Raw genomic sequence first — 23,703 nt, 5'->3', positions numbered from 1 at the left:
ATGCACTATCATCCAATATAGCACCATTCATGAATAACTGCTTATTAACTAATGTAACCATAGAAAGTGTAGATTTGTGAATGAAAGGCCAAAGAACCATGGGATTTGGGGCGATGTGGTATAGCAAAGCACACAGATCTATATCTAAAGTGAAGTTCCAACAGAGTCCTTTCCTGGCAAAACAAAGAGGAAGTTGAGTTTTGACTCTGGATAATTTCTAAGTGTTATAAATCATTCTACGTTTTTAAACTATGTTTGAGGATAAGCATGACGTGGATCCCATAACTTTATTCTATGACAATAAATTCAGTTGTGGAATATGCCACAATGATCTAAACTGTTCAAGAGAGAACAAACTTGAAACAGTCTAATGTCATAACCAAACAGAGCTAAGTTGAAGAACAATCATCTCCATAATCCTTGATCCAAAAAGTGTTATGGGGGGAAAGGGAGAGGTAGAATTCCAAAATCTTAATAATTGCAACTTCTGCTCATTTTCAAGCAACTCTTATACAAGCAAAAATACCTATAAAGAAGAGTAATGCCTAAACATCAAGAGGTTACTTAAAGTTTACGTAAACTTTGGAAAAGTCAAATGGGGCTATAGATCCTTAGAGACATGGTCTGCCTCTGTCTTTTCTGGCTTTAACTATATGGCAAATAACAATAATTAGAAAAAGTGCCATTCATTTTTAACACTTCTCTCAGATCCTTCCTTATCACCTAAAAATTAACCAGCTTCACTGTTACGTCTGAGGAAGTGAGAATTCCAGGAATTTTGACTGTCTGGCTCAGTGTACCCAAGCTTCACAATTTCCAGGTAACTTATGTAATGTTATTGGGAGTAGCAGAAGAGAAACAAAACAACTGTACAAAAAGCCTTAAGGGATTTTTCTCTTTGGCTGGTTAAAATGTTCAGAATTATTTAAGAGCTGGAAAAGGAACAATAAACCACACCCTCAAAGAGCTCCAGTCTGAATTCCACCATTAGTTTATACCAGGTTTTCTAATCCAAAATGTTAGTGTATTAATGAGAATAAAAGAAAAGAGCACCCAAAGAATGTGCTGGTGTAATCTGGGCTTGTCTGAAATCAAACTTCTGAAACATAATTTGGTTAAAGAACGTAGACTAAGTTTATGACTTTGCACCTTGCTCTTTATGAATATACAAGTTCTCTTGGCTTCCTCCCAAAGTACAAAAGCTCATCTCTCCACTATTTGTGGTTTCTACAAGCACCACTAGGCATGGAATTTGTTATGACACAGAGCTGTTCTGGACCTCATACTAGAGGAAGCTGTGAAAAAAACCATCTTACCTATAACATAGTCCTTTAGCAAAGACACTGAAGATAACTCAGTGATGCCACTGTAGAGAATATCCATGAACATTTATGACCGCAGAAGTTTTAGAACATGTGAAAGACAAGATGTATTCAGATTGTCACTGTTTACAAAATTGCTGGAATCCCTCTCTCCAAAATATTACTTGTTGAAGATATATTTCTACTTGTCACAAAAAAAGTAGAAGATTTTTAATGTTTCTTTTTTAAAAATGAAGTTCCTATGTTTCACCTTATAAACTACAATAGAATCATCCTAGACTCCCAAAGTGGGCAAGGAGGTAAAGGATTGGTTTCAGAGCCTGAAAGGATATGAACAAGAGCCTTCTGATAATGACACTGCAAAGGGCCTTTGTCCCAATGTTTGGGGATTTATTCATTAGCCCCTTGTCACATGCCAGGCATCATTTTCAGTGTTTCATATGGATGACTTCTGTCAAGACTCACATTAGACTAATAAAGTAAATAATATTAATACCATCATTTTACTGGTATGGAAACAAAATCTAAGGGAGAATGAGAAACTTTCCAAAGATCCAATAAGTCAATGGACAGCGAGGATTCCAACTCCAACAACCTGACTCCCAGTCATGCTCTTTGCCCTTCTGCTGCACTGCCCCTATCAAATGAGCTTACACTCTTTCCAACCCTATCTTTCTTAAAGGAGCATAAGCATGGCCAACAGTAAAGAGCTGAATGTGATCTTGATTTGTTCTGCTTCAGTAAAATATTAATTCCAAACAGACAGCAATAATTTCTCAGAATCCCCCCAGCTTCATTCATTCAACAATTTGACAAATATTTACTGACTGCCTTTTATCTATGAACAAAATTGATGAATACATAATCTCTCCCCAAAAAGAGTTTACAATCCATTACTTAAAAAGGTCTATACACATAATTGAAATAAATGAAATGAATTGCAGAGTCAGATCATTACATTCATGTGCCTAGATCTTTACCAAGAGCTTAAAATCAATACACACTGAATACTGGCTCACAAATCTTTGCATGAACTGGCCTATTCCCACTTCTTTCAGGGCCATCTCTTACTACTGCCCTCCCCTCTCCCCAGGCTGAGTATGCTGCAACACTTGACCTCTTTCTCATTCTTAAACTCACCAAGATTTCTCCTGTCTCAGGACCTTTGTTCCTTTTCCCTCCTTTCCCAGATTTTTCTATGGCTGGCTCCTCCTTTGCATTCAAGTCACAGCCTACTAGCACCTTTCCAAAGAGGCCCACTCTAAACCACTCAACCTGATCTGGCCTACACTCTCCACCTTCTCACCCCAAATATAGTTCTATCACAATTATCTCGTTGTATTCACACAGCATGTGTTGCCATCAGAAATGAAGTGTTCTTAAATTTTATTGACTTGCTTATGGTCGGCAACCCCATCCTCATCCAGAAAGCAAGGCCCACAAGACAAGGAGCCTTGTTCTAATCTCCTGAACAAGAAAGCTTTCACAAAGTTAACAGCATGAGATACAGATTTTAATAGGGATGTGACATCTCTGCCAAGATGGGGCAATGAGCACTGCAAAGAGAGGGAGTAACACAAGCAAATACACAGAGGAGAAAAATCTGGAGCCTGTTCAAGAAACATGGAATAATCTACTTTGGATGGTATACATCCAAATATTTTAAAAGTAGATTGAATTAATATCATGGTGGGTCTTCAATGTCAGAAGGAAAACTCCTGTGGGTAGTAGAGAGCCACAGAATATTTCTCAGTAAGGAAGTGACATGGGCAAAGCATAGCATAGCATAGCATTAGAAAGATTAAAGCCTAATTTAATAGTCCAGACAAAGGATACAAATAACATTTTAAGTCACTCTGATAAAACACTAAAACTCTTTGCCTTTTTTTTTTTTTAAATAGAAGACTCCCAAGAGAGAACAGGAAGAGAACTATGAACTTAGTGCTGCTAACCACTGGAACAGAAAGTACAATGTTACAAAGTATAAAGTTGAACATAATGATGAAATTTGTTTCTCTAATATCTGTTCAAAAGCCTTTTGCAAAATAAACACAGATTTTATTATATCAAACCACCCAAAGTGACTCATCTCTTTGGAAATGTGTCTCTGGCATCTTCTGTCCTCAGGCTTCAAATTCTTTCAGAAAATCAAGCAGATTAGTGGCCTGATGACAGGACAGAAGTCAGAACTTGAAATTCTAAATTCACCTCTGCCACTGACTTGCTGTCCTGACATGGAACTTTATATCACTTTTGTATTTGTAAAATATCTACATATGATGGGTGTTTAATAAATCAACTAATCAGTGACTAGGAAGTAATATGCATTTTCAAAATAATCACACTAATACATTGAGATGTATTTACAGACTTGTAATGAAGTCACTTAAGAAGTATTCTTGAATTATCCTGTGCTTATTTATTTCACAATTAGGCAGTGAAGATAGAAATATTCACATGAATGCATACATGTATGAATGTGTGTGTATCTTAGAAACAGTGGCTTTGTCCTTAAAAATTCCCAGATAACAAAATCGAAAAAAAAGTTTCTTTTTAAAAGACATGATGATATAAACACTAGAAAGTTTAAAATAACACTTGTATAAACTGTTTGAATTGAAGAGAAAAAAAAACACCCCAAAAGAGTTTTGTCAGAATAAAAAGGAAACAAGTCCCAAATCCTGACAGCAACATAAAAGCCAAATTCTCCCCCTTCCTTTCATAATGGCTTTTCTATTGAGCTTCATTTTGACCTTTCATTACTTTCCCAACATTGAAGAATATTGCCTTTCAAAATTCTCCATTTCTCTGCTGGCTGTACTATTATTCCTTCTCCCATTGTTAGGAGTTCTTAGCTACGGGTGCCCCAATATGAAATACACAATCTTTGGTTTCTCCCTAACAAATATAAACCAGCATTTTTACACACTTTCCACTTTAAATTCATACCCTGCATAAAGAAGAAAGATAATCATAGAGCCATAAACATGCCAAGGAACAGAAAACAGAAAAGTTGGTGATCTATTTGCTAGAAAAGCAGCAATCTATCTTGTAATCAATCTAGAGCCAACACACCCTTCCCCCCTCGGCTGCAAAAGGATGTGTGTGTATGAAAGAACTCAAACAGCCCTTAATTCATTAGTCAGAGCTTGGAGGGTGGACCAACAGCATGATCGGATTGATAAAGTTTCATTACAAATTAGCCCATATCTTTGATGAAAACAAGCAAGGCAGAGACTGTACCATAATTTTATCCTCATAAATTAGTCAACCAGACAAACACTAAACAGAGCTTGCCACATGAGAGGCAAACTAATTTAATTAATTCATACACAACACCTCATTAAGGGCAGTTGTAGCACTAAGGTTGTGATCTTGTTGAGTTTGCACTGTTTTTCAAAAGAAAGATGTCCACTTAGTTGTCAGGGATGAGGGGCCAAGATAGAGGCAAGATATATTTCTTTGTGTATTCTTTCAATTGGGAAGATCTAGTAAAGGGAAGAATGACATAAACAAGTTCTCTATTCCCACAATCCAAACCAGCATATACAAGACTTTTAACATAAATGTTCATTTTAATGGACAGATCACATTTTGCTTTTGCTTTTGTTACGTGTTCCATTCTTTCATGTAGTAGTAAAAACAAATACATTTCTTCACTGGCACAGTATAATTCTTACTTGATAAGGTAAATAAAAAGAAGGAAGGAAGAGGGAGGAAAGAAGAAGGAAGGAAGGGAGAAAGGAAGAAAGAAAGGAAATAAATTGTTTGTAAAGATTACTATAAATTATTCTAGGTATTCCTGGGGAAGGATGCATATACAATTCTCTCTAATGTCTTCACATCCTGAAAAGAATTCTTTACCTTCCATAGGTTCCCAAGACTTAATACTTAAAAACAGTTTTCTTGGCTGCAGCTAAGTACCTCTCAATACCCTGACTGATCTATCTAATATTTACTTCTTTTTATATAACCTCTTAAAAACACAGTTCTTCCTTATAAATTCATGGGGCAAGATCTTAGTTTCTAAATACCATTCTCCAGTGGCATAGTGCTACAAATAAGGGAACTCTTTGATATAGCCAATACCAGTGATGGACCAGGAAAACTAGAAGGTAAGCCTGGAACAACTTTTACCAGAAAATAAGAAAGTGCTAAAAAAAAAAAAAAAAAAAAGGATAAGGGTATGGCAAAAAGACAAAGGAATCAACCTGATGAGTTCCCAAGGACCAAAAGGGAAACAATTTGAGCAACAAAAAAGAAATTATTAGACCATAACCATAAAATAAAAATAAATATCCATGACCCCAAAATGATAGAATTAATGAAAGTTTTGATAAAAATTAGTCACTGAATATATAAATAAATGAAGAAGAAAGAACAGCTCTTCCTCACAGAGAAGTTCCAAATAAATATAAGAAAAAAGGGAAATACAGAATTACCATCAGAACACTACAGTAATAATTGTTGCAAGCAAAATTCACTGATGGGTACTATAATTAGTGGACAAAAGTTGAAGAAATACAACATTTGCACAGTCTCTTGTATTTCTCTCGAGATATTTCTTAATTCACCAGGAAAAACAATAAATTTACAAGGGATAAATGTAGCCGATAGCACCTTAACAACGTGACCAAGGCTAGCACAAACGTAGTGTCCTAAAACAAAATGTGCCCCCTTCATGTGGGTTCCTGAGAAAAACACATTACTTCTGCAGAATTCTAGCCAAAAATGCATATCCTCCCTCTGATCAAGGGAAATCAACCCAGACTGAGACACAGTCAACAAAATATGGATCATTACTCATCAAAGTTCAAGGTCATAAGAGACAAAGAAAAGTTGAAGAATTGTCACATCTTAGAGGAGACTGTTGCATCTTACAACAGCTAAATGCAATGAGTGATTCTAGATTGGTCTTGGATCAGAAAAGTAACATTAGTAAGAAAATTAGTGAAATTAGAATAAGGTCTATATTTAGTAATAGGATTGTATCAATGTTAATTTCCTAGTTTTGATTATTATACTATGGTTCGGGAAGTCGTTAAGATTAGCAGAAGCTGGATGAAGGATGCAAGTGAATTCTATCATTCTCTGATTCTAAAATCATTTCAAAACAAGTTTTAAAAAAATCATAGGTCAAAAGGAAGAGAGGATAGTGTGAGGGACTCTAAAATGAAGCTAATCAAACTCACTATATTACCACCACAGTCTAAGTGAACAGTTGAGGCTGAGTAACAACATTTTGAGTTCCCCAAATTAGAAACTGAAAGTTTTCTCCAATTAAATTACAGGGAAAGATATAATAAATGTTTTATTTTCTTTATTTAATTCCCTGTGGCTTTGCTTCATAGCAGTCTTTTTAATTTAATTAATAACTAGTTGAGTTAATTTAGCCATTTTATAGTCTAATTTTCTTTTTAGAGCTATTCTGATCATTATGGCACAATTTAATAATTTCAACACTTATGTCTTTAAACTATGAATTTATCAGACTCTAGGCCATGTCAGCAGTTCCACTGTGATTATTTTTATGGACTAAATGGTTAGTCTTCTAAATATTAGCCCCAGGACAAACTTTAAGGTCTTGAAAATAGTATCTTCAAAATATCAATGTGGACATTTAAAAAAATTTAAAAATTACAGGTCACCAAAAGGATTTTCACTTAGACCTACACCTAACTTACAGGTATATTTCTAAAAGTAAAAATAATTATCAACAGGGGCACCTGGCTGGCTCAGCAAGTAGAGCATGTGACTCTTGATCTTGGGGCCATGAGTTCAAGCCCCATGTTCAGCATGGAGCCGAAAAGGGAAAAGGAAAAGGAAAAGGAAAGGAAAAGGAAAAGGAAAAGGAAAAGGAAAAGAAGGGAAGGGAAGGGAAGGGAAGGGAAGGGAAGGGAAGGGAAGGGAAGGGAAGGGAAGGGAAGGGAAGGGAAGGGAAGGGAAGGAAAGGAAAGGAAAGGAAGAAAAATTGTTACCAACAAAATAAACAAAATAAGCAAAAGTGACTATTCCATACAAATAAAAGCATCGCACAATCTCTTTCACGGCTAACCTAAAGTTTAAAGTATATGCACATTATTTATCTACCATGTTTCCAAAATTGATACCAAATGCAAAAATAATAGAGAACTATGAAAATAAATTGTATACATAAACACTCCTCATTCCTTTTGCTCACAATTGCTAATGATGTGAACTCTACCTCTTTTTCTTAAACAAAGCCTGATCTTTTTTGACTTCATATCTACCTTGATGAGTAGATTAAAAAGCCTAACAAACTGAGCCTCAAGCAAATCCAAACAAGGTGCAATTACAATATTTCTAACCACCCTGGCTGCTCTCACTTTTTTTTTCATACTGCATCTAAGATAAGATGAGGTGCAGGTGAGAAAAAAAGATCAAAACTATTTAAAGTATTACCTCTCAATCCTGGGGGTTGCAAATTGTGCATAGAGAGGAGGCAATACATATAAGGAGAAACAAAAAACCAGAATCTTAGTGGGAGATTTTAAGATTTACTTGTAGCATTAGTAAAACACTTTTTGAGATCTGAATATGTCATAAACCTATGCCTAAGTCTGGATAAGACAAGAAAATCCCATTGTGCCTACTTGTTCTTGTTTTTCTTTTTTTTTTTTTTTTTAAGCTTCAGAAATAACTGTTCAAATTGCTAAATTAGATCAATACCTGTATAATATCAGTATTGAGCTTGAACAAGAAGCTTGCAATGTGCAAAACTTTGAGTTTTATCTGGAACAAAGAAAGAAGCCATAGAAACAAAAGAGACAGTGAGGTGAAAACTCGCTGGAGGAATTCAATCAATAGAAGAGATGTCATGAAAATTAAAAAGACTTCACAATCATGCCCATTAATAGTGTGGTATTTCTGAACAACAATTTTATCAACTGTATCATGATCATCGAAAGTCACAAAAGCAAATCCTCTCTTTTTTCCACTCTGCCGGTCTTCCATAACTTCTTTGGTTTCAATTTTGCCATACTTTTCAAAGTAGTCTCTCAAATTACATTCTTCTGTATCTTCTTTAATACCACCAACAAAAATTTTCTTCACTGTTAGATGGGCACCAGGCTTTACAGAATCCTCTCTAGAAACAGCTCTCTTTGGTTCCACTACAAGCCCATCAACCTTGTGTGGTCGGGCACACATTGCTGCATCCACCTCTTCAACACAAGAGTAAGTCACAAAACCAAAACCCCTGGAACGTTTTGTTTGGGGGTCTCTCATTACCACACAATCTGTAAGTGTGCCCCATTTTTCAAAATGTTCTCTTAAACTATCATCCGTAGTTTCAAAGCTCAAACCACCAATAAACAGTTTTCTCAACTGCTCGGGTTCCTTTGGATCATGGCCCTCCCCCCCACCCCTGGCGGCAGCGACGGCCGGAATCGGGCTGGGGGCGACCGGGCGGCGGTTTTACCTCTATTTTGAGACCGGACTCGCCTCTTCCAACTCGAGTTCAATATGGGCCCTTTCTAAACAAGAGATGCAGTCTGCTGGATTGCAAAGAGGTCGTGGAGGTGGATCTGGCAACTTCACGGGTCGTGGAGGAAACTTTGGAGGTGGTGGTAATTTTGGCCGTGGTGGAAACTTTGGGGGAAGAGGAGGCTATGGTGGTGGAGGTGGTGGCAGCAGAGGTAGTTATGGAGGAGGTGATGGTGGATATAATGGATTTGGAGGTGATGGTGGCAACTATGGTGGTGGTCCTGGTTATAGTAGTAGAGGAGGCTATGGTGGTGGTGGACCAGGATATGGAAACCAAGGAGGCGGATATGGTGGTGGTGGTGGAGGATACGATGGTTACAATGAAGGAGGAAATTTTGGAGGTAACTATGGTGGTGGTGGGAACTATAATGATTTTGGAAATTATAGTGGACAACAGCAATCAAATTATGGACCCATGAAAGGGGGCAGTTTTGGTGGAAGAAGCTCGGGCAGTCCCTATGGTGGTGGTTATGGATCTGGTAGTGGAAGTGGTGGATATGGTAGCAGAAGGTTCTAAAAAAATTTCAGAAGAAAAGGGCTACAGTTCTTAGCAGGAGAGAGAGCGAGGAGTTGTCAGGAAAGCTGCAGGTTACTTTGAGACAGTCATCCCAAATGCATTAGAGGAACTGTAAAAATCTGCCACAGGAGGAACGATGATCCATAGTCAGAAAAGTTACTGCAACTTAAACAGGAAACCCTTCTTGTTCAGGACGGTCATAGCCACAGTTTGCAAAAAGTGCAGCTATTGATTAATGCAATGTAGTGTCAATTAGATGTACATTCCTGAGGTCTTTTATCTGTTGTAGCTTTGTCTTTTTCTTTTTCTTTTCATTACATCAGGTATATTGCCCTGTAAATTGTGGTAGTGGTACCAGGAATAAAAAATTAAGGAATTTTTAACTTTTCAAAAAAAAAAAAAAAAAGAAAGAAAGAAAATTAAAAATAAGAAAAAGGTGGTAGTTTCTTGAGATGTTACTGAATTATGTAACAATTTTTTTTAAAGATTTTATTTATTTATTCATGAGAGGCACAGAGAGAGAGAGAGACAGAGATACAGGCAGAGGAGGAAGCAGGCTCCATGCAGGGAGCCTGACGTGGGACTCCACCCTGGGTCTCCAGGATCACACCCTGGGCTGAAGGCAGTGCTAAACCACTGAGCCACCCGGGCTGCCCTGTAACAATTTTTTTAAAAGTAAGAAGAGTCCATATGCATCATGCTTTTAGCATGGAACTTCTTTTAAATATGTCCATATTTAGCCATGAGGTAGATAAACCTAAGCATAAGAACTTTGTAAACACACCCAGAGACAACAGGTGCTCTAATAACAAGAAACTACTCACGTCGTCACACCACTGTTACGCAGCTAAGTTTGTCAACATCTGAGGCAACTAACCAGCCAAGTGGATCAAAAGTAATTCTTGTCTTTAGTTTACAGGCAATTATTAACACAACTTCTCAAATATATATATGCACCATCCATGTGTCTACCAATTTTTATGTAAAATACTGTCCTAATTCTATGCCATTAAGATTAAAATTGTAGCACTCCTATACCTGGAAGGTCAAGGGTAATTTCTCCAAACACACACCACTATATTCCTAGCACTTCCTACCTTCCCTTTCTCTCAATCCCTTTCTATAGCTCTATCCAGCCCAGCTGAGGCACACATTTATTGAGTACGGTAAATGCACTGTTCTAAACATTTCAGCCATATTTATGATTTTTATCATCAAAAGAATATTATGAGTTAATTTCAGCTATTACACATGAGGAAACTGAGATATAAAAGTGTTAAGCAAATCACCCAAGGTAAATAAATTCTCAAGCTGGGATTAAATTTGGATTTTGGGTCCCACATCTGATATTCTTTTTCTCTTTCTCTTTTAGTGAAGAATAGTTGACACACATTTACATTAGTTTCAGGTGTATAACATAGTGATTAACCAAGTCTAGACATCACAGTATGCTCACCACAAGTGGAGCTACCATCTGTCACCATACAATACCGTTACAATGAAATCCCTATCCCTCTATTACAATGAAATCCCTCTATTCCCTATGCTGTCCTTTTCTTTCATTCCTGTGACTTATTCATTCCATAACTGTAACTCCACTTCACCCATTTTGTCCATTCCCCACCCACTCCCACCCCCAAAGCTGATATTCTCAATCCTCTACTGTCTCTTTAGTAGTTTGGGGAACTTTTAAATGTTATCTTTTGGAGTAGATGAATGGTGCCAACACATGACTCATATAATTCACCATGGTTTCAAGCACTAAAAGCCCTTCCCACTTCTTTCTCTGTCATAAAAACCCCTGATGTAGTCCCTAGACCTTTGGGCCCTGAGCCTTTAACTCACTGCCACTTCTGGTTAGGCCTGTCCTTACTTCTTCAGTCCATTTCCACAGGATGGATTTCCTGATTCCTATCTCCTAGATCCCTGAATTAGTGTGGTATTTTTCTTACCCCATCTGTTTAGTTTCTATGGATAATTAAAGTTATAAAATATAAGAAAATAAAGAGCTAGTTATTATTCATTGGAAAACTCAGAACTAGTAAAAAACAACAACAAAAAAAAACGTTGGGGTGTTAATTAGTTTAATGACTTCAAGTAGCACATAAAATATATTTTCTAAATGTGTATATCATATTTCATGTGCAAATGAAAGGATGTAAAATTGGAGTTTGTTGGGACAGTACTCTTACATAATACTTCTGATTCACACCATAAGTGGAAGTTATGAGAAATTAGAATATACATTATGATACATTCATGGGCTGACCTACTAACCAAATTTTGGTTCAGGTAGATGTTTCTAAAATTCCATAGGTGTAAAAATCTGTTTTATTCCAGATCTGGGCACAGAAACTAATGGCTTTATTTTGAAGAATGGACACATTTGAGAATCTGATAAAGGCTATGATTAATATTCTCCCCAAAAAAGTACATACACCTAAAATTTTACACACAATTTCATAGAATCCATAAACCCCTGAATGTCATCCATGGACTCTAGTTTAAGAGCTCCTTTCCAAGGCATAAACAGAATACAGAAGTGCACACCTCAGAATGACAACATTTACAAAGTTCATTTGTATATCATTTTTCCCTTTAATATGAACCGTAATTCTTAATAGATATAATTTTTATTAACAGTGATTTCATGAGGACAATGCCTCCAAATCTAATCTTAATGATACTTTTTAGACCACAAGCATTTTATAATTCTTTCATATAGAAAACTTACTCTGCATTTTATTTGGGGCCCAAAGTCCAGCCCATTCAGGGAAAAATTATTATCACCCTGATGTATATCCATCCAGATTCTTTGTGTGCAAACAGAGAAGCAGCATCAGGCATGCATCCTCGTCTCCTGCCTGTCGTCCACCCAGAGGGCTTGTCCACCAAAGCTATAGAAGAAGATGTGAGTCTAGCAATTCTCCAAACAGTGCAGCTTCCTGAGTGTTCCTCCTGATGTGAACATCCTGCATTTTTATGAGAATTTATGGAAATTTTAAGAGTAATTTGACTCCAAGACTATGTTTACTTTAGAAATAGACTTTAGAACTTTTCCTCTTAGACCAATAATAACAATGATAATAATAATAATATAGCAGCAACACTTCCAAATGTGACCAAAAACATTAATAGGATCATAGTATACTTTTTGTAATCTGTCACTTCATAGTAGAAGATAAAAATCTTTACATGCCGATAGTTACATTTCCCCAGGATTATTTTTAATAAATGTATACTTCATCAAGAATTTTTAAATATGAAAATGAACAAAAATGCTCCAAGATGTATATGTTTACAAAATTGCCTCAGAGAAACAATCTACAGATTCAATGCACTCCCTATCAAAATAACAATAGCATTTTTAACAGAACTAGAATACTAATATTTGTATAGAGCCACAAGAGATCCCAAATAGCCAAAGCAATCTTGTGAAAGAAGCACAAAGCTAGAGGTATCCCAATCCCAAATTTCGAGATATACTACAAGGCTATAGTAATTAAAACAGTATGGTGCTGGCACAAAAACAGATACAGAGATAAACTGAACAGAACAGACAGCCCAGAAATAAATCCACATTTATAAGGCCAATCCATTTATGACAGAAGCAAGGATATACAATGAGGAAAAGACAGTCTCTTCAATAAATGGTATGAGAAAACTGAACAACACATGCAAAAGGAGGAAACTGGACCATTTTCTTATATTATACACAAAAATAAACTCAAAATGTATTAAGGACCTATGTCAGGCCTCACATCATACAACTCCTAGAAGAAACATAGGCAGGATCCCTTTGACATCAGTTTTAGCAACATTTTTCTAAATATGTCTCCTGAGGCAAGGAAAACAAAAGCAAAAATAAACTCTTAGGACTATATCCCCCCAAAAAGCTTTTGCAAAGTGAAGAAAACATCAACAAAATTAAAAAGGCAATCTGCTGACTGGGAAAAGATATTTGCAAATGATGTATCTGATAAGAGGTAAATATCCAAAATATGTGAAGCACTGAAACAACTCAGCAGCAATGATAATAACAATAATCCAATTTAAAAAGGGGCAGAGGACCTGAATAGACATTTTGTCCAAAGAAGACATACAGTTGGCCAACAGACACATGAAAAGATGCTCAACATCACTCATCATCAGGGAGATGCAAATCAAAACCACAATGAGATACCACCTTACACCTGGCAGAGTGGCTAGTATCAAAAAGACAATAAATAACAAGTGTTGGCGAGGATGTGGAGAAAAGGGAAGCTTCATGCACTGTTGGTGAGGATGTAAATTGGTGCAACCACTGTGGAAAACAGTATGGAGGTTCCTCAAAAAGTTAGAAATAGAAATACTATATAATCCAGTAATTTTACTACTGGGTATTTACCCAAAACAAACAAACAAAAATACTAATTCAGAAAGATATATGCACTCCTATTTTTGCAGCATTATTTATAATATCCAAAATATAAAAACAAAGTGTCCACTGATAGATGAAGGAAGAAGATTTGGAGGGGGGGTGTGCATTTTTTTCCATCCTCTGTATTTCAGGGTAACCAAATGTTCTTGGTGATGAAATAAAATTCCTCTATAGAGAAGAGTCCCAGCCAGTACATGTGGAAGAAATTACAGAATTATACAATTAATATTTTGCAACCTTTAATGAAATAATTGATTCAGGCAGTAATCAACAGTGGATTAAACCATTAGTTACACAATGATTGATGGTGACTTTTATAAGGGAGGGATGAGGCTGTCACCACTTGAACCCACTGATCCATCTTAATATCCTAAAAAACAGAGAGATAGATGATAGATAGATAGACAGACAGGCAGACAGATAATGGAAATTGAATCTAATCAAGCCACTACAATTAGTTTCCGTTATAGTAAACATTTCCTATCTTGAGTATTTTCTACTTTGGATATAGAAACAGTTGGATATAGTTCTACGGTGGATATGAAACAAGTTAAGTAACACCACAGAAGATAAATAAATAAATATAGACTGTGGAACATGCTATTTAACAACTGACCTGGATTCTGCAACAAGAAAATAGCACTGATAAAAGAGGAGTGGGAACTGTTTTTGATTAAATAAGAATTAGAGGGGTGCCTGGATCAGTCAGTTAGGTGTCCACCTTCAGCCCAGGTCATGGTCCTAGGGTCCTGGAATCGAGCCCACGTCAAGCTCCCTGCTCAGTGGAGAGCCTGCTTTTCCCTCTCTGCCTGAAGCTCCCCCTTTCTTGTGTGCTCTCTGTCAAACGAATAAATAAAATCTAAAAAAACTTTTAAAAAAAAAAAGAAAGACTTAACCAAATTTAATATGTGGTATTAATTTTGATCATGATTCAAACAATCTAATCATAAAAATATTTTTTTGCAACAAGTTGGAAATTTTTATTATGCACAGGGAATTAGATGTTTCCAAGGAATTACCACCAATTTTGTTAGTTTGATAATGACACTGTTGTTATATAGGGTATGTTCATACTTTTGAAGGTGCTTATTGAAGTAGGGATAAAACTGTATGCTATCTTAGATTTGCATTTAAATACTTCTACAAAAGAAAAAAAAGGTATGGGGAGGAATAAATGAACCAGCCTATCAAAATCTTAATATTGCATACGGAATTCTTTGTACTTTTACCTTTCCTTTTGTGGTTATTTGAAATTTCACACATTGATATGTGTATATATACAAACATATATGTGTGTGTGTGTGTGTGTGTGTATATATATATATATATATAGTTTAACCAGGTGATAAGAGCAGGGAGGCAGGAGTTGGAATATTGTGGACCAGGCAGAGAAAATGGCATAAGCAACTACTTTGATTCAAGAAATAACACGACTCAAGAAACAGCAGCACATGGTAGGACCAGGTCACAGATGACCTTGAGTGCCATGCTATGGAGCTTGGACTTTACCCTATAGAATATGGGAAACCAAGCAAGGGTTTTAAGCAGAGACCAGGTGTAGCTAGATTACACTCTAGTCTAGACCATCACTCCATCAGCCCTGTGTAGAGTGGATTTCAGGAAAGCAAGCTTGGAGAATTGAAGTCCTGTCAGGAGCCTGCTGCAAAACTAAAGACCATGGATAACAAAAGAGTGAAAGAGAGTTGGAGTAAGGTAGAGGGGCCAGGAATTGGTCATTGGAAGGGAAAGAAAGAACAAGAATCAAAAGGTGACTTTCAACTTTCTGAAGGAGTGGCTAAGTGACTTTGATGTTGAGATATGGAATTCAGGAGTGAAAGCTGAAAGGGGGTCAGGAGAAGGGGTCAGGGGAAATGATGAAGTCCATGTCAAGTAGGTCAAATTTGAGGTTTCTGTGGGACTTCTTAGCTAGTTACACATGTACAGCTCAGGGCATCAATCACAACCAGAGCTATGGATCTTCAGAATATAGACAGCAGCTAAAACCCTAAGAATGGACAGGAACATTCTACTCCGTGGTCCAGGTGTTGTGTCTGTCCCTACCCAGTATGTAGTCCAGTATCTAGCATGGTATGGGCTCTTGAGAAGTACTAGATAAATTGTATATAAAATTATGTAAGGAGAACATGAAGAGTGCACAGATCAGTGAATTCAGGGCAGAACACTGGAGGCCCAATGCTAAAGAGTGAAAGCATAAAGAGGTCCCCTGAAAGAAGTAAATAATGAGGCAGCAGTCAAGAAGGAGGACAGAGACCATACAGCCATAAAAACAAAATGTCCATTCACTGGACAAAATCGAGGTACCTGATGATCTTAGCCTTCCTGAATCTCTGAGGCGAATGACCTACTTTTCTCATCCTAAAAATAAAGATAAGTAGCAGCATGATGGCCAGTCAGTAGACAATACCACTATCTGTGTGACCATGACCATGTCATTTAACCTTTCTATTCTTTCCTTATTTTTAAAATGAAGCCTATGAACTATATTATCTCTAAGGTTACATTCAATTCTAAAATTCTACAAAAGCAAATCCTTTGGTTTAAAGTGTTCCGAAGATAGTAAGAGCCAAGTACCCACTTTGAGATCCATTACATTTTATGCTGGACTTCTGCTCTACTCACACTCTTTGTTTTGTTTCATCCTCATTTCTTCTCCCACCTTTTTTTTTTCTATAAGTGGTCTCTAAATTACCTCAGTGTGAAAGGGATGGACCTCATATGAACATAAAAATGACCATGACATTTATGGCAACAAATAAAAGATGACAGATGAGGAGGTATGTCAGGGCCAAAATTTATTTATGCCAATATTTCACAAATATAAGAAATACTAATAGATAAGTTCCTAAAACTCTTTGGGGATAAAGACTAATTCATAGTGATAGACAAAATGCCATTAACCCAGTAAGGAATCATAGGAACACATAACACTGAACCTCCTAACCTATGGGAAGTTAGATAGGCATACTCATATGCTGGCTTCTTTTCAGCAAACTAGAAAAAGGCCCCACCTTTTATTTGATCTGCACTTCTATATGGTTGTCATGCTCTTGGCCTGGCAAATAACTAGAAAATTAGTTCATGTTACTGAAGCAAATCCGTTAACTTTGGTCTTATCTATACTAAATATGTAAATCATGTCAAACAGATTGTACTTTAATGTTGGAACCAGAAATCCATTTACAGTCATAAAGCCCAGACAACGAATCTGACATTCCCAACCTTATTTTATTGTTAGATGTTGAGAATATTGACCACAAAATTTAGTAAAAAAATAAACTGATTTCTTTTCACTTAATCTGTATTAGTAGCTTCACCAAACCATTTTAAGAATAAATAAGAAGAAAGTTGTCATCTGAATACGAAGTTTTATGTTTACTACATCAGAAAAATTATTCAGATAGACTGAAATCACTTTTCTCAAATTAATCTTGCAATTGGGTAGCTACAGAAAACAAGTATATTTTTATGCTCAAAACAGACATTTGTTCATCTTGCTATCAACAATCAACACACAGGTGAGCACAGTGTGTTTTGGAAACAATTATGGAACATGGAATAAAAATACAAAAAATAGGATATTCCACACATTGATGATGAAGTAGATAAATATATATTCACTGACCAGAATAGAGGCTATGTATATGACAGAGATGACCTGAGCTGAGTCCAAGAGTCAGAGGCTTTAACTGACTAAGCCACCCAGGTGCCCCCATATGACAGAGATTTTTAACTGGATCTGGTGCTCTAGAATTCAATCAACTGGTTCCAATTTTCAAATTTTTAATGATCTTAAAAGAGTTACGTCCCCAAATGTTGATTAAGACAAATCAAATTAAACACCCTTTGGAGGGGTCATTATATAGGCAGGAAGAGAAAAACCAGGCAGGAAGACCAGGTAGATAAGTAAATGGGATGCAGATCACTGGCAACAGAAGTTTGATAGTTAAAAATTATCAGAAACATATGTATGCTTCTTTTAAAAATACACTGGCCTGGGTAACAGCCCCAGAGATTCTGACAGTGCCTGAATGTTAAAACTCTACAGGTGATTCTGATGAGCAGCCAGCATTGAAATCAGGGGATCTAAATCACAAGGTAGGAGATCTGAAGAGAGAACACATGTCAGGTGCCAGCATGTTTTTGAGGTGAGGATCTGGCCCCAACAGGAATGTCTTACACACATGAATCTTGATGAGTTAGTCCCAGGATATGAGTACTCATGGTGAACAGCAACTAAGTGTCCCTGGCTGGAAAAGGAAATGAAAGAAAGGCCAAGGACAATCCTTAGAGTGCACTCCACTTATTTTCACAATTACACAAACTTAGGCAGTTATAACAAATTGCTTCATATGTGAGCATCTTGCCTTGTCTTCACTCCCAAAGAAAGCAAATTCTGTAGAACAAGGGAAATTGACTTATACTTTATTGGAATAGGCTGGGTATACAGAAGACATGCAATAAATTACTATAATTACTTTGCTGCAAAAAAAAAAAAAAAAAAATCTCTAAACCACCCCCTCCCTTTGCTCTTTGTCCTCCTCCCCGAAGTCACATGAGCCAGATTATTTCTCTTTTGATTTCTGCTTTCAAATATCTGAATTTACTTTTATCTTTTTTAATTTTATCATTTATTCATGAGAGACGCAGAGAGAGAGAGAGAGGCAAAGACACAGGCAGAGGGAGAACCAGGCTCCCTGCAGGGAGTCCAAAGTGGGACTTGATCCCAGGACCCTGGCATCACATTCTGAGCCAAAGGCAGACGCTCAACCACTGAGCCACCCAGGCGTCCCTGAATTTACTTTTAAATTCAACTTTTAAATTCATATAATTTTTAATTTTCTAAGTTAACTGTAATTTGATAATCTATTCACCTCCCACTTAACCTACTCATACCTCTTTCTCCACAATACCATGATTATGTGACATCTCTATGTCAATTTACATGGCATGAACCTAGAAATTACTGATCAAGAAATGTCAAAAAACATTTAGTCACTTCAAATTGCATCAATTTGATAATTTCTAAATATAACATTTAACATGAGTTTATTTTTTAAAATCTTAATGGAATTAATTCAATAAACATTTGTTAATCACCTCTGATTTTTATCATAAATTTTACTGATTCAGATACCCATTTATGAATTTGCTCAATAAAAAACATATTGAAATTATCACTATCCCTTAAATTCCTACCCATTATCATGATTAAATCCAATATTGAATCAATTATTGTTTAAAACACTGAAGGACCACTACTTAAATCTATATTCCAATCACGAGGAAGAACAATCGTAAGAAAAAAAGATTTTTGACTCTTGAAAACTTAGCAGCAAAATGTTCAAGCATGCTGGCCTTCCTCTCTGCCAGAAGTTTAGAAACTTGAATCAACTCTACGTAAAGTGATATTCTGTTCAGATGTCTTCTATTTGCCCAGTTTAAAAGCTGTCCTAAAATACTGATACTTGATCTCTCTACTACTGGAATAATAATCTACATAATTTAGGAAAGTTGCTAAGACTGTTATAAGCTCTAAATCCTTTTTGAAATTAACCACAAAATCCTACCTCCATCCCTCCCATTTTCACCAGAACAGAAGTTTAACAACTGACTCTTATTTTATTTCTAGAGATCAAAGTTTAATAAAACTGAAAAATGCTTAAGACTTAAATATAACACCTTTAACTTAATGAAGTCAATGTGGATATATGCTCCTTTTTTCCCTTCTGTTTCTTGACACACTGCATATCTTCAGCGTAATTTAAAAGAAGAGGTAGAGAGAATGGTACAAGAGGAAGAAATATGAATTCACTGAAAATCTGAAGTGCTGGGTTCTAATCTTAACTTTGTTTCTAACCAAGTAAAATTGCATTGAGCAACTCAATCACTTTAGAACATAATGTCTGCATCAATAAAATAAGGAACTTCATATTATTTTTCAGAATCCCAAGTATACATAGTTATATCTAAATCCAAGTAGAATCTGTTCAAACAAAGACTCTATAATCCACACAGTCTTTTGTGTTAACTTGATAGAAAAAAAAAAATCAAGTAGACCTAATGAGGTTAATTTGAGGAACATTCAAAGTGGTGTTTAGGTACTTTCTTAGGTACTTCAGAATCCAACATGGCTTCTTCTAACAGATGAAACCTCCGTATTTAACTCAATACAAAGGCAAGGATTGTTGCTTTCCCAAATGAAATCTCTTGTTTGTAATCTGGCATGAATTTCTTCTAATCAAAGAAAAAGCAGAATACTAGTGAATAATTAAAGGAATCTCCAATATATCTCTATGCCTTTCCTCTCTGACAAACGAGGGTCAAATTCAGACCATCGTGTTTCTTTACATACTTTCATATTTATCTGGGAACTGCACATTTGAGGGAAAATGCTATAGCTACTCCCTCTTCTGACTTTAATTGTAGTGTTCAGGACTGCCACTGAGTTTTGTCTGTTAAAAAAAAAAAAGTGCTCCACTTCTATGCATATTTCCCCTAGAGCAAATAAATTCCTCTTATCTTCTCAAATTGTCACGACAACTTTGTGAAATTACACAACTATGCAATTTTAAAGATAGGAAACCTTAGTGAGGGGATCCCTGGGTGGCACAGCGGTTTAGTGCCTGCCTTTGGCCCAGGGCGCGATCCTGGAGACCCGGGATCGAATCCCACGTCGGGCTCCCTACATGGAGCCTGCTTCTCCCTCTGCCTATGTCTCTGCCTCTTTCTCTCTATCTCTCTCTGTGACTATCATAAATAAATAAAATTTTAAAAAAAATTTAAAAACCCTTAAAAAAAAAACAGGAAACCTTAGTGATTTTTCTACCATAATTCCTATCCTAACATAAATGGTCCAATTCTTTCTCTATAACAAGACTTATTCACTGCTTTACAAGGCAGTCCTCTCCATTGTTGGGTAACTCTAGTTTTTTGAAGGCTTTCCATTTCATGATGCTAAAATTATTTTCATTTAATTGTTGGTATTTCTTTGAGAGCAACATAAAGCCAATCTCTTCCACATGCCAGATCTTCAAATATTTGAAGACAATTGGGATGTCCCAACATAGGCCTGTGATCCTCCTCAAGTTTATCAACAGGGCTTTCCAACAATAAGCCAATGGTTTCTTTCAATACTACCATCAAACCATTGGCTTATTTAACCATTTAAACTTCACATTCTTTTTTTCCAAGGAACCACTCTCAAGAGTCTCTATCATTTTAGCTTTACATGCTACTTTTACATGTATCTGAACATTGAATCCTGATTATATGATCAAATATGTAAACTACCACTCCAAAATATATGTCACCTAAAGATCTAGTGAGCAGACTTTTACTGAAGTTGTCAACAAGTACTCAAGGACAAGGGCAAGGTTAGTGTCCATATTCTAATAACGCTGCTCCATTAATTAATTATCTATGAGTTCAGCTGTTTCTACTACCAAAAATCTACTGAAATATCTCATGCTATCATTTATCTATTTACCCAACATTTTTTTTCACAAGGATATAAACAAGTTCTTTTGTAAGTTCAAATATACATTCATCTTGGACTGAAATTTTAAACTTATTGTAAGAAGTTCTTTTTCCATTCTTTTTTTCAGATTTATTTATTTATTTGAGGTGAGGGCAAAGAGAGAGAATCATCAAGCAGAGCCAGAGTACGGACATGGGACTCAACCTCAAAACCCTGAGATCATGACCTGAGCCAAAACCAAGAATCGGACACTTAATCGACTGAACCACCCAGGCACCCCTTATTCTATTCTTTATTCCATCATAGGCTTTTATTTCACTTAAGTATGCTGAATCCCCAACCTTCCAGTTTGGAAACAAAATGAGAGTTGAGGAGTTCTTCCTCTGCTATGTCAATTATTAATAGTATAGTCCAATGTCATCACAGTAGATTTTTGAGAGCAAAGATATTATTATATTTTAGTACTCACAGTGCAAATAAGATAATGTGGCATACAAAAGGTTCCCAATAAGTGTTAGTAGAATGAATGAATGGCCATGATCATTAACTCTCCTCAAGTTCCTGCTATTCTTAATAAGCTCTCACTTTGTATCCTTCTATCTTTGATACTTACCCCTTTAAATTCTGAGCTTATCAAAGAGCTCCTGATATAGTTACACTTTTATTTAACTTCTTTTCTTCTCAGCAGGATTATTCTCAATTATATAGTCAGAATTACAATTTTAGAGCATCTCATCCTTCGTGAGCTATATTTCTTCTTTATAATCTCTGTACATGGAATTATAAATCAGGCAACATTCATGCTTAATTGGTATTTTCAGTATAATTTCTTGTTTCTTCCTCCATTCTTTATGTTTCAGCTTCAAAACATTTAGGCTCCTAACACTAGAAAAGATAAAAATAATAATATAAATTTGTTCTTTTGTATCTTTTAAGCTTTTCTATTTACTTGCAATGTTCTAACTCCTTAAATTAATCTGTAGAATGATTTAAAATCTTAATACTTACTAAACAATAAACAAGAAAATAAAAAAATTATTCCATACTGAACCTAAAATACACATTAACTTTCAAAAGCAGGCATATTATAATTTATCCTTTAAAATCATACTTAGTAATTTAAATTATAATAATGCCTCAGTTATGTATCGAGTGTTTTCCAAACCTCAGCTATCTGAAATGGTTGTGACACCCAGTTCTAGCCCCTCACGTCTTACTGCTTTTTGACCAAAGAGGAAACATCTTGAGTAGCAAATTAATAAATTCTGAATAGCATTTAAAAATGGAAATTTCCAAAAAGACCAAAAACCATTCATAACTCTACATAACCATACAGCTCATAAGAGGAAGGCCATCATGGGGTGCCTGGATGTCTCATCTCAGTCAGTTAAACGTCCTACTCCTGATTTCAGTTCAGGTTATGATCTCATGGTCCTGAGATAGAGCCCTACCTTGGGGGTGGGGTGTATCCGCTCTCAGCAGGGAGTTTACTTGAGATTCTCTCCCCACTCTCCCTCTGCTCCTCCCCACCTGTGCACTCTCTCTCTAAAATAAATGAATAAATCTTTAAAAAGAAAGAAAGAGAGAGAGAGAAAGAACAAACAAGAAAAGAGGGTCATCATTTATTGAGTGTGGATCTAATATCCAAGTCCAGAAGCATGGAAAACTCAGCAGAGAAAGGCAGCGAGAAGATAAGGGAAGTGGGAAGGTGGAGAAAGTAGCAAGAGAGAAGCAGAGGAAGTTTAATGCAATCATTATAAGCAGACAGATAATAGAGAGTCATATACCCTGGGCAGTCCTTGAGAGTCTCAAGAGATGACAGCCTGGAACAATAATTCATATCCTTAATGATGACTCTGGACCACCAATAGATGTTTAATCCTGACCAAACATGTTATCTAATGAATGTTTTCTGTCAAAGAAAACATATTTCTATGTTTTTTACCACTCTCTCCCAAAGGTTTAAAAATTAGCAATAGGCAGGTAAGTTTATATTCATACCACAATTCTCTCAGCAAAACACTAAAAAGCTATCCTGTTATCAGAATTCAAATTAATATAAAAATTAATAACCCAATCCTATAGTAACTGTGCCTCTACAAACATCTGGAAATCTTATTTATAGCAACCACCACTATCTTCAAGTAGAAAATCACTCCCATTTCACCACAAATAGTAAAGAAAAAATGTAGTTTCAACATATATAGAACAAAGTGCAATTCAGTGTCTTGAATCCTTCAGAAAACCAGTTTCTCACAAACTTCAGTGTTATTTTATATATGACTTATTCATCACAAATTTTATTAGCCAGATTTTATTTATTTTTTTTAAATTATTTTTTTAAATTTTTATTTATTTATGATAGTCACAGAGAGAGAGAGAGAGAGAGAGAGGCAGAGACACAGGCAGAGGGAGAAGCAGGCTCCATGCACCGGGAGCC

The 23,703-nt window shown here is 36.1% G+C and overlaps 2 protein-coding genes across 10 annotated transcripts in view; one reads left to right on the top strand and one right to left on the bottom strand.

The window, feature by feature from the left end:
• The window catches only part of LOC112665627 (keratin, type I cytoskeletal 9-like), a 91,855-nt gene extending 82,127 nt beyond the window's left edge, over nucleotides 1–9,728 (top strand). The window contains exon 6 of the mRNA XM_035707458.2: nucleotides 8,633–9,728. Coding sequence (XP_035563351.2) covers nucleotides 8,633–9,345 — 713 coding nt within the window. The 3' untranslated portion in view covers nucleotides 9,346–9,728. The remainder of the gene's footprint in view (nucleotides 1–8,632) is intronic.
• The window catches only part of SOX5 (SRY-box transcription factor 5), a 1,002,640-nt gene that overhangs the window by 929,701 nt on the left and 49,236 nt on the right, over nucleotides 1–23,703 (bottom strand). The window contains exon 2 of one of the 9 annotated variants that reach the window (XM_035707445.2): nucleotides 21,877–22,148. The exons of the other annotated variants lie outside the window; for them this stretch is intronic. The gene's annotated coding sequence lies outside the window, so the exon portion shown is untranslated. The remainder of the gene's footprint in view (nucleotides 1–21,876; nucleotides 22,149–23,703) is intronic. 9 annotated transcript variants of the gene reach the window in all.

The sequence above is a fragment of the Canis lupus genome, chromosome 27 (genome assembly GCF_003254725.2).
Source record: "Canis lupus dingo isolate Sandy chromosome 27, ASM325472v2, whole genome shotgun sequence".
NCBI classification, from domain to species: domain Eukaryota; kingdom Metazoa; phylum Chordata; class Mammalia; order Carnivora; family Canidae; genus Canis; species Canis lupus.
This window is presented reverse-complemented; position numbering and strand designations above follow the sequence as displayed.